General features: G+C 34.2%; 1 protein-coding gene across 1 annotated transcript in view; it reads left to right on the forward strand.

Annotated features, from left to right (window-relative positions):
- HMMR (hyaluronan mediated motility receptor) overlaps positions 1–12006 on the forward strand; it is a 29955-nt gene that overhangs the window by 12555 nt on the left and 5394 nt on the right. Inside the window, 6 exon segments of the mRNA XM_063087675.1 lie at positions 209–423; positions 6208–6324; positions 10020–10166; positions 10346–10498; positions 10590–10689; positions 11415–11591. Of these exon segments, the coding sequence (XP_062943745.1) occupies positions 209–423; positions 6208–6324; positions 10020–10166; positions 10346–10498; positions 10590–10689; positions 11415–11591 (909 nt within the window).

A 12006-nucleotide genomic window follows, 5' to 3' on the forward strand; every position in this document is an offset into this window, starting at 1 on the left:
TGTAGAAAAAAAGCCTGAAATGATATTTGCCACAATGTTAACAAGGTGTAGGATATCATCCATATAAAATGATATATCTATGTTGTTTTTTCTTGAAACTCTTGAATTTAATTTTTATACTTCATTTATTATAGTTCTTTTTTGTCTCTCCATAAAACCTCACAATGCCATTTCAAATTATTTTGATGTTTTTTTGATTTGGATGTAGGAGTTATCTTCCAGTCTTCAGCAGAAGCTATGCTCTTTCCAAGAGGAAATGATTAAAGAGAGGAATTTCTTTGAGGAAGAATTAAAGCAAGCACTGGATGAGCTAGATAAATTACAGCAAAAGGAGGAGCAAGCTAAAAGTCTGGTCAAGCAATTGGAAGAGGAAACAAAATCTAGAGCTGAAGAACTAAAACTCCTAGAAGAGAAGCTGAAAGGGTTTGTATTAATAGGACCTCATGTTTATATATGACTTCAGTTGTTAAAAAGAATTTTCTAGTACATTTTCTTAGGATTCTCACATCAATCATGTGAGTGTGTGAGGCTGGAATTATTAAAAGTAATGAATAAACAGAGAGAGGTATAGTACATGCACAAAATGTAATGCAAACAGGTATGGCAGCCAAAGTTAAAAGTGTTGCCCTTTCTTTTTCTAAGGCCAGACGTTTAAGTAAAGAGAGTTTTAATAAACAAATGACTAAAGTTTTATGCCCTTTTAGTACTCATATTTTCTAAAAACTATTGGACATAAGCATTGTAACAATAATGAATTTAAGAAAAAAACAAAAAATTAAGAATTCTACCCTTTAATAAAGTTTCCATTTTTTGTCTGTGTGTACATCAGTTTATGTAGTGTAAGTTATACCTTTAATTACCTTTTTGAGGGAGAACAAACACTTCAGAAATAGCAGTCTAAAAGCAAAATGGGGAAAAAAACTGGGAAACATTTAAAAATAAGAAGTTTATTCAAGGTAGAAAGATTGAGATCTCATTTTTTTTAACTCTAGTTTCATATTATTTCTATCACATTTTACTTCCTTCTCCACTACATTTATTTAAATTAAAATATCCAGTTTGATTCTTGAGCACAAATTGCAAATAAAATAATGGATTATGTTATTTAAATCCTTGGGATCTCATCACTAAAACATTTTATAGCAAGAAACCATGTACTAAACATAAGCCTACACTATTATATCTCACACCTGTGTATCTGTTTCTGGTTGAATACTTTTATTATTAATCTTTTCTCTGTTTTCTTGTGGTGATTAGTGATGTATATGAACACCAAGGTTTTATACATTCCTGCTTTTCAGAGAATAGTAAAAAAGTGTAATTAGCAGGATTGTTTTATACTGTAGCCAGTCTCAAGGAATAGGAACCTTAAGAAACTCAGTACGTGATTTCAGAGGAGAAATTTGAGACAATCATTTATTCTAACTCAAAGAACTCTGGTCCAGTAGTTAAGAGATAGGTATTTTATTACTAGATCTATTAACTGGCTGTGTGATTCTGAGTAAGACAGTCTTAATTTCTTTCCCTTCATTAGATATTAAATAAAGGACTTTTACGAGATGATCTCTAAGGTCCCTTGCAGCCTAGAAATTTCAGGCTTAGAAGAAAAACCAACTAAGAGATTGAAAATGATTCCTGTAGGGGACAGGGAGGAAATCGTTATTATTATGAACCCTATAATAATATTTGATTGCTCTTGCTGTGGTGTGTATATTTTTAAAATTCCATATTCAGAATTAATTTAATCAGCTATTTATCTTGTCTCAGTGTCCGACTTAATCTGTAACTGCAGAATGCGTATTTATATTTTTTAGTTCTATATAGTCTTTAAAAGATCTCTCATAAGTTCATATTCTATCTAAAATTTTGTCACCATTTTGGTAATATATAATATTTCAAAAAATCTGATATATGTAGCATATATTTTAAAGATGGCTTAAAATCTATTCTATCTATGCAAAATAATCCATTAAAAAAGTTGTTGAATCTTTGAATACTGACAATGTGTCATGTGGGTTATTCATAGAATCAGAATAAATCCACATAGTCCTTTAACTATTTTTTCAAAAGAACTTTTAAAATGAAGTGTCCTTAACTTTATTAGTATGTCTTAAGTGCTTAAGTGCAGAGAATTAAACTTTTTTCAATCCAGGTGCTTTATAACTGGTAATCCTTTGCATTCTTTAGTCTTGGTTGCTGCTGTAAGACTCTGTTTTACAGTCTTTTTATTTTTTTTATTTTTTTTATTTTTTTATTTTTTTATTTTTTATTTATTTATTTATTTATTTATTTATTTTTAAATTTTTTTTTAAATTTTATTTTCTCGATATACATTGTGGCTGATTATTGCTCCCCATCACCAAAACCTCCCTCCCTTCTCCCTCCCCCCCTCCGCCCCAACAATGTCCTTTCTGTTTGCTTGTCGTATCAACTTCAAGTAATTGTGGTTGTTATATCTTCTTCCCCCCCCCCCCCGGTTTTGTGTGTGTGTGTGCGTGTGTGTGTGCGTGTGTGTGTGTGAATTTATATATTAATTTTTAGCTCCCACCAATAAGTGAGAACATGTGGTATTTCTCTTTCTGTGCCTGACTTGTTTCACTTAATATAATTCTCTCAAGGTCCATCCATGTTGTTGCAAATGGCAGTATTTCATTCGTTTTTATAGCTGAGTAGTATTCCATTGTGTAGATGTACCACATTTTCCGTATCCACTCATCTGATGATGGACATCTGGGCTGGTTCCAACTCTTGGCTATTGTAAAGAGTGCTGCGATGAACATTGGGGAACAGGTATACCTTCGACTTGATGATTTCCATTCCTCTGGGTATATTCCCAACAGTGGGATAGCTGGGTCGTATGGTAGATCTATCTGCAGTTGTTTGAGGAATCTCCATACCATTTTCCATAGAGGCTTCACCATTTTGCAGTCCCACCAACAATGTATGTGAGTTCCTTTTTCTCCGCAACCTCGCCAGCATTTATTGTTCAGAGTCTTTTGGATTTTAGCCATCCTAACTGGGGTTAGGTGGTATCTCAGTGTGGTTTTGATTTGCATTTCCCGGATGCTGAGTGATGTTGAGCATTTTTTCATATGTCTGTTGGCCATTTGTATATCTTCCTTAGAGAAATGCCTACTTAGCTCTTTTGCCCATTTTTTAATTGGGTTGCTTGTTTTCTTCTTGTAAAGTTGTTTGAGTTCCTTGTATATTCTGGATATTAATCCTTTGTCAGATGTATATTTTGCAAATATTTTCTCCCACTCTGTTGGTTGTCTTTTAACTCTGTTAATTGTTTCTTTTGCTGTGCAGATGCTTTTTAGTTTGATATAATCCCATTTGTTTATTTTTCCTTTTGTTGCCCGTGCTTTTGGGGTTGTGTTCATGAAGTCTGTGTCCAGTCCTATTTCCTCAAGTGTTTCTCTTATGTTTTCTTGAAGAAGTTTTATTGTTTCAGGGTGTATATTTAAATCCTTAATCCATTTTGAGTTGATTTTAGTATACGGTGAGAGGTATGGATCTAGTTTCATTCTCCTGCATATGGATATCCAGTTATCCCAGCACCATTTGCTGAAGAGGCAGTCCCTTCCCCAGTGAATAGGCTTGGTGCCTTTGTCAAAGATCAGATGGCAGTAAGTGTGTGGGTTGATTTCTGGATTCTCTATTCTATTCCATTGGTCAGTGTGTCTGTTTTTATGCCAGCACAGTGCGCACAGAGTGGGGAGACGTGCGGCCAGGGAGGCGGAGACTAGACAGAAACCACACACCCTGTGGGGTTGCCACTGCACGATCCAACAGCCTGGGCCAGAGCACACGGAAAAGGGAGAAGTCCTGCACAGGAAGTGAAAGCTCAACAGCGATCACACACCCTGTGGTACGTGAGCCACCAGCCCAGTAGAGTCCAAGCTGACCAGAAAGGTGGCTCCCCGGAGAAGCCCAAGTCCTGAGGCAACCACACACACAAGGCACTAGAGGCCAACTGAGCAGCCAGGGAGGTAGCCATACGAAATTGGCAACCACGGCAACATCCTAGTTATTCATTAGTCTCAAACTGGTGGACTGTGAAACCCCCTGCCACAATGAATAAACATCAAAAAAAAGATAACAGAAATACAAAAAATCAAGAAAGTACACCACCAAAAGTTAATAAATCTCAAACTCTAGATCCTATAGAACAAGAAGCCCTTGAAATGACTGACAAGGAATTTCGAGTGATAATTCTAAGGAAACTGAATGAGATACAGGAAAACACAGCTAGACATCATGACGAAATGAGGAAAAGTATACAGGATCTGAAAGAGGAAATTTACAAAGAAATCAATGTCCTGAAAAAAAATGTAGCGGAACTTGCTGAACTGAAGAAGTTATTCAACGAAATAAAAAACACAACGGAGAGTTTAACCAGCAGGCTTGTCGAAGTTGAAGAGAGAACTTCTGAACTTGAAGATGGGCTGTTTGAAATAACACAAGCAGACAAAAAGAAAGAAAAAAGAATCAAGGACATGGAAGAAAATCTGAGAGAGATATCAGACAACCTCAAGCGCTCAAATATCCGAGTCATGGGTATTCCAGAAGGGGAGGAAAATGGAGATTCCATTGAAAACATATTCAAAAAAATAGTGGCAGAAAACTTCCCAGGTATAGGAAAAGTCACAGATATTCAGATCCAGGAAGCTCAACGATCTCCAAACGTATTCAACCCAAAAAGGCCTTCTCCAAGACATGTCATAGTCAAATTGGCAAAACTCAGAGACAAAGAGAGAATCTTAAAAGCTGCAAGAGAGAAGTGTCAAACCACCTATAAGGGAGCCCTAATCAGACTAACATCAGACGTTTCATCGCAAACCCTAAAAGCTAGAAAGGAATGGGATGATGTTTTCAAAATACTAAAAGACAAAGATTGCCAGCCAAGAATACTTTACCCTGCAAGGCTATCCTTCTGAAATGAAGGGCAAATAGTATATTTCTCAGACAAACAAAAACTGCGGGAGTTCACTACCACACGACCACCTTACAAGAAATCCTCAAGGGAGTACTGGGTTTGGTTCCTGAAAAATAACTACCACTGCACTAAAAACCCAAGAAAAATCAATACCCACTAGTATAATAAAAATGGCATTCATGAAGAGAAAACAAGCAAACAAAAACGCTATCTACAACCTAAGGAACCAACAAACACAGAAACCAATCAGTAAATCAGAAAGCAAGGAACAAAAGAGACCTAAGACAACCAAACAACCAACAAAATGCTAGGAATAAATCAACACCTTTCAATAACAACTCTTAATGTAAAAGACTTAAATTCCCCAATCAAAAGACACAGACTGGCTGACTGGATCAAAAAGGAGGACCCAACTATATGCTGCCTACAAGAGACCCACCTCACCCATAAAGATTCACACAGACTAAGAGTGAAAGGATGGAAAAAGATTTACCATGCAAACAGAAAAGAAAAACGAGCTGGAGTAGCTATTCTTATATCTGACAAAATAGACTTTAAACTAAAAACCATAAAAAGAGACAATGAGGGACACTACTTAATGATAAAAGGGCTGATCCATCAAGAAGACATAACAATCATAAATATGTACGCACCCAATGTTGGAGCAGCCAGATTTATAAAACAAACTCTATTAGACCTAAAGAAGGAAATAGACACTAATACCATAATAGCAGGGGACCTGAACACCCCACTGTCAATATTAGACAGATCATCTAGGCAAAGAATCAGTAGAGAAACACAAGATCTAAACAAGACTCTAGACCAATTGGAATTGGCAGATATCTACGGAGTCTTTTTACCCTACCTTCTCCCCCTCAAATTTTTTAACTCCCAACATAAATACATATGATATTGAAAGATAAACGTAGTAATAAGTAAATTTGGATGAAAACAAAAGTAAATTAAGAGCAGGAAAGATACGATGAAGCCAGTAGTAAAGTTGGTACATAAAAAAATAATGCTATTAGAGATAGGACATAAATAAACTTGGATCTAACTACCTAGCACCTAATGCAATGATGAAATATGACATATATGATTCAGTTTCAAAGGTGAATACTATTCTCTATCTTAGGGTTAATGATTTGTAATTAGCCTTTTTTTTTTTTTTGGCAGCTGGCCAGTACTGGGATGTGAACCCTTGACCCTGGTGTTATGAGCTCTGTGCTCTAACCGAGTGCTTATCTTTTAATTGTATCTTTTTTTAGGAAAGAAGCTGAACTGGAGAAAAGTAATGCTGCTCACACTCAGGCCACCCTGCTTTTGCAAGAGAGGTATAATAATACAGCACAAAACCTTGGAGATGTTACTGCCCAATTTGAAAGGTATTTTTCTTGGGATCCCCAACTCTCAAATGTAACATGAACAGCAAAGCATGTTTACCTAGAGAAATCTGTAAATTAAGCAATTGCACAAAGTGAATAGTTGGTATTACTTTAAATGCTGTAATGACCAATAGTAAAATGGCATTTAGTCTTACTATACTTATATAGAAATTTTTCTTTCCCACTGTCCACTTAAGATTTCATGCACTCTTAAACTTTGGCATTTTTGCCTTTCTCATGATGTCATCATTTTCCTTAAAGAATTCAAAAGTTATTATCTCCTCATCATCAAACCTATAAACACATCCATATTTATAATCATCCCCTCTTTCCACCTATTACAGATGAAGTGTCCTAGTTTTAACCTTCAGTGGCCTCATTCTATTATTTATCCTTGTTTCTCATAATTTCCAATATTTCCACTGGAATTTTTCCAGTCAATGTTAAAACATTAATGTGCATTCATCTTTAAAACACATAAATTAAAAAAACAAAAACTTCTTTGACTCACTTCCTTTTGTTGCAGCTATCTAACACTACCACTCACTCCCAACACCCTCCTTAACCCCAAATTCTACTCCTCTTCACAGTCCCTCTTCTTGATAGATCTGTATGCTATATTCACTTCCTCACATCCTATTCTGTCTACTTGTGATTTTCCTTGTAAAAAAAGTTTATTTGGGGGTGGACTACAAATTGCAAAGGATAATATAACAAATACCTATGCATCTCACACCAAAGGTCTATTAATGTTAACTTTTTTATCATATTTACTTTAGATCATTTAGGAGGAGGTCTTTTTTTGTCTACTTTAATATATTTTATAAACACAAAAGAGTGCACAACATGTGCATAAACTAAAAGATAAAAAAAAGCATAAAGATAAAATCAACATGCATGAACCCTTAAAAGACAACTATAAGCCAAAAGATTTTTAGCAACTTGGTATCTATATATGGGTTCTTCCACTGTTCCATAATCACACTTTCTCTGAAGAGCTAACACTATCTCGAAGCCTACATTAGTTCTTTCCTCACTTTTTTCCTGTGTATTATAATTTTATAACATGTATAAAGGCACTTCAAAAAGTTCACAGAAAGATTAGTATTATCTTTTAATTCTGTTTTTCCACGAACATTTTGAAGTACTCCTGTATATGCATACAAATAATACATTATCTAATTTTTCTTTTTCCTGAACATCACCAAAAAATGTTATCATGGTGTTTGCCATTTTCTGGGACTTGCTTTTTCATTCTGCATTATGAATGTTTTTAGGATTGAGTCATGTTGTTGCCTGAGGCTGTAGTTTGCTCATGGTTGCTGCTATGAATATTCGATTGTATGAATATACTCGTACCATAATTTATTTTTCTACTCCTACCTTGGACTTTTGGGTTGTTTCTCATTTCTTTTATTATTAATAGTATACTTATGAATATTTTTGTAGTCTCCTACTATATCTGTATAAGAATTTCTATAAGGTCATAGGTACGTGAATGTTCGACTTTAAAATTTAATACCTTTTCAAAGTGGAGATAAGAATGTAGGAACTGATCACTGGGGAAATAAGGTACTATTCAATAAATAGTACCCCCCAGTGTTGTGTGAATTCCCATTGATCTAATTCCTCACCAAAACTTGTTAAATTTCTTAAATTTTGCCAATGTTACCAAGTGTAAAATGGCTTCTTATTGTGGATAATTCATCTTTCTTTCTCTGTAAAAGGCTTGCTATGACTTTTGTTCATTTGTCTATAGGGTTATCATTTCCTCATTGATTTGTAGAGTTTTTTTAATCACCAATATACATTGCAAATATCTTCTCCCAGAGTGGCTTATCTTTTTATTTTCTTTATAGTTTCTTCTGATGAGTGAGAATTCTTCATTTTAATGTGGTTAAATTTATAGATGTTTTTGTGAGCACTTTTGCATCTCATTTAAGAAGTATTCTATTTCCATTTCTATTCCAAGAGCATAAAGATATTTACCTATTTTTCTTCTAAAAGTTTTAAAGTTTCACTTTTTATTTTACCACCTAAAACTTATTTCTGTGTGTGTAGTGATACAGGGATCAAATATTTATTTTTCCCTATAGTTAACCAATTGCCTAGTACCCATTCATTGAATATTGCCTTATTTTCCCAGTGATGTGTTCCTATATCTGATATATTATGTCAGATAGGTAAATAATTTGTGTGTGTTTATATTTTATTTATTATTTTTATATATCAGAGATTGATCTCAGTCCTCTAAAGGAATTTTCCTTCTCACTACTTTGAAAAATAGTGGTTTAGGGGGATTTTATCCACTCCATGATTTCACTTACTATCAGCATGCTAATGGCATTAAAATGTATTTCTTCAAACCAGACCTTTCTTTTCAGCTTCACACCCATATACCCAGCTGCCTACTTGGCATCTTCAAGTAGATATCTCACAATCATCTCATATTTACCCTTCCAGAACATCTCTTGATCTTCTCCATTTCTTTATAGCTCCAGTCTCATTTTTTTTTTTATCATAGTCAGTAACATCTTCATCTTCTCAGATTCTCATTCCATAAAACTTAGAGTCATCCTTGCTCATTCTCTTTTTCTTACCCTCAATATCCAGCCTATCTCTTGAATTTTTCTGTTCTGCCTCCAAAAGAGATCTCACATCTTTCCACTGCCAATTCTAGTCCAAGCCTTCTTTATTACGCACCTGGGCTGAAAAAATAATTGTCTTCTAATTGATCATCTAGTTTTTCATTTCTGCGCCTTCCCCAGTCCACTCTCCTCATACCTCTAGAGTGATCCACATGCTTACTTAGAGAACTTTAGCAGCTCCCCTTAATCCCTCAGGTAAACCCACTGCCCTGCGGTGATGACCAGCTCATGCCTCCGGCTTCTTCTCCTGCCTCTCTCATTCATTAGGCTCCAGTCTTGCCTCTTAATGGACTGTCTTCTACCTGCCTCCAAGTACATATGCATCTTTATCCTCTGAACTGCTTTCCCCTAACTGCCTAGCTAACTCATATCTCATATAAATTTATAACTCATGGGCCGAGCCTGTGGCGCACTCGGGAGGGTGCGGCGCTGGGAGCGCCACGACGCTCCCAGCGGCCGCGGGTTCGGATCCTATATAGGAATGGCCAGTGCACTCACTGGCTGAGTGCCGGAAACGAAAAAGAAAAAAAAAAAAAAAAAAAAAAATTTATAACTCATATAAATTTCCCAAAATGGCCTTTTCTGAACTTTCCCTGTTCTATCAGCTTAAAGTTCTTTTTTTTTTCTTCATAACCCTTATTACAAATTTATTTTATATTTACATTTTTTTAGAAGAGTAAGAAAGGCAATTCCCCATCTTCCCCACAAGACCTTAAACTCTGTGACAGTAGGTGTGAGGACTGTATATATTTTTTTGTTTTGAAGTGATTTTCATATTTGATAGTTAATTTTTTACATCTCTATATGCATAGTTCTGCACACAGTAGGCACTTGATTTTTTTTTTGAATGAATAAATGCCATGTAAACTCATTAGTATTTACCTTACAACACTGAATTCTTACCTGTGTAAAGGCATGACTATATCATAAGGGTTTGTTTGTTTTACCTAAAAATGTATAAAATGTAAAATTATTAGCCATATGTTTGTCATTTACACAATAGTTAGAAAAATGTTTTGATTTTTTTTTTTTTTTTTTTTAAATAAGCTTTAAAGCATTGACAGCTAGTGAGATAGAAGTCCTTAAGCTGGAGAACTCATCACTACAGGAAAAAGTGGCAAAGGCTGAAAAATGTGCAGAGGATGTTCAACATCAGGTGTTGGCAACTGAGAGCACAAATCAAGAATATGCAAGGTATGTAGAACAAATAAAGCCTGTCTATGCTGGTAGCCTTAGAGCCATGTAGACAATTTAATGTTGAAAGCCAGCTAGTAAATGATGCAGGGAATAGTCCCATGGCCTGCTTTTGGCAATAGAAAAAAGTAATTAAAATAGCTGTAAAATATTTAATGTACTCTTCTCTCAAACCCAAGGATGCTTCTAGATCTGCAGACCATGTCAGCACTTAAAGAAGCAGAAATTAAAGAAATCACAGTTTCTTCTCTTAAAAAAATAACTGATTTGCAGAACCAACTCAAGCAACAAGATGAAGACTTTAGGAAACAATTGGAAGAGGAGGAAGCAAGGTAACCTGGATTTAGAACTTACTGCCATGTAACTCAGTTACAATGTTATTTTTAACATAACTATGTTTTTAAATTTAATTTTCCCATACAGAAAAGCTGGAAAAGAGAATACAATGGCAGAATTAACTGAGGAAATTAATAAGTGGCGTCTCCTTTATGAAGAACTGTATAATAAAACAAAACCTTTTCAGGTTTGTCAATTAGAACTAAACTTACTCATCTCTATTTTAGGAATTCACTCTGTTCCCTGTTATAGTCATGACAGTGACTTGATTTTTCTGCAAGATCATTTGCTGTGTGTTTACTTTGCCAATTATACTTTATTTTAAAAAGTTAATAAATTTTATTATATTATTATACATAAATTTTTTTCAGTTTTATTGAGGTATAATTGGCTAATTAAAATTGACATAAATTGTTTAAATACGGCCTTTGTAGGTTAAAAAATACTTTCTAATAACTTAAAGTTAATATCTCAGAAGGCTCTTTTAATATGAACTTTTTAAATATATGTTAACTTGTGATATGCATTTTGTTATGATCTACCTCAGTTTTTCTCAAATTGATATGTTGATCTTTTCAAAAGAAGAAAAGGATGAATGCTAATTTTGTTATTTAAATAGAGTAGAAGTATAGTATTCGTTATAATGTGGTTATCCAGATGACACAGATAAGGCTGGTTAGCTGGCTTTTTATCTTTATTTCTTTTCCTCTGTTTTAATGATCTTTGAAATGAAAAATACAAAGTTTAAAAGATTTTCATAAAAAATCTATAGAGAGCCCTAAGAATATGTAAGCCTGCTTTGTTTTTGTTTGTTGTTTTTTAAAAATTTTTCTTAAGTTTTTTTATGGTTCATATGAAACCAGTAAGACTTAACAGTTTTAAGTCTTAACTTTTTAAAAAAATGTTTTTCAGCTACAACTGGATGCATTTGAAGCAGAGAAACAGGCATTGTTGAATGAACATGGTGCAGCTCAGGAACAGCTCAATAAAATAAGAGATTCATATGCTAAATTATTGGGTCATCAGAATCTAAAGCAAAAAATCAAGCATGTTGTGAAATTGAAAGATGAAAATAGCCAACTCAAATTGGTTTGTAAAATAACATTTAGTTTTATTAAAGATATTGGGGTGGAAGGTTTATTATTCTAACTATTTATAATAGTTAAGTAAAATTAAGGTCTTTGGTATCAGAAAAAAAACAGTAGTTTATATAGGAAAATCCATCTGAGAATTAATAGGTTATTTAGGAATGTTGACCAAATAGGTATTCAGTGTTCTCAGATTTTCCAACCACCTCTGTAGTATGTTGAAAATTACTAGTGTAACTGGAAGAATTCACAAAGCTTTACACATCTATTTCTGTTTGCAAAATAGCAAACTCTTTGATGTAAATACCATACAGACAAGCAGTATTCAAAAATAGTTAGGTAATTAAATTTTTGAACAGCTTTATTGAGATGTAATTTATATCCCATACATTTCACCCATTTAAAGTATACAAATC

This window comes from Cynocephalus volans, chromosome 2, assembly GCF_027409185.1.
Source record: "Cynocephalus volans isolate mCynVol1 chromosome 2, mCynVol1.pri, whole genome shotgun sequence".
NCBI classification, from domain to species: domain Eukaryota; kingdom Metazoa; phylum Chordata; class Mammalia; order Dermoptera; family Cynocephalidae; genus Cynocephalus; species Cynocephalus volans.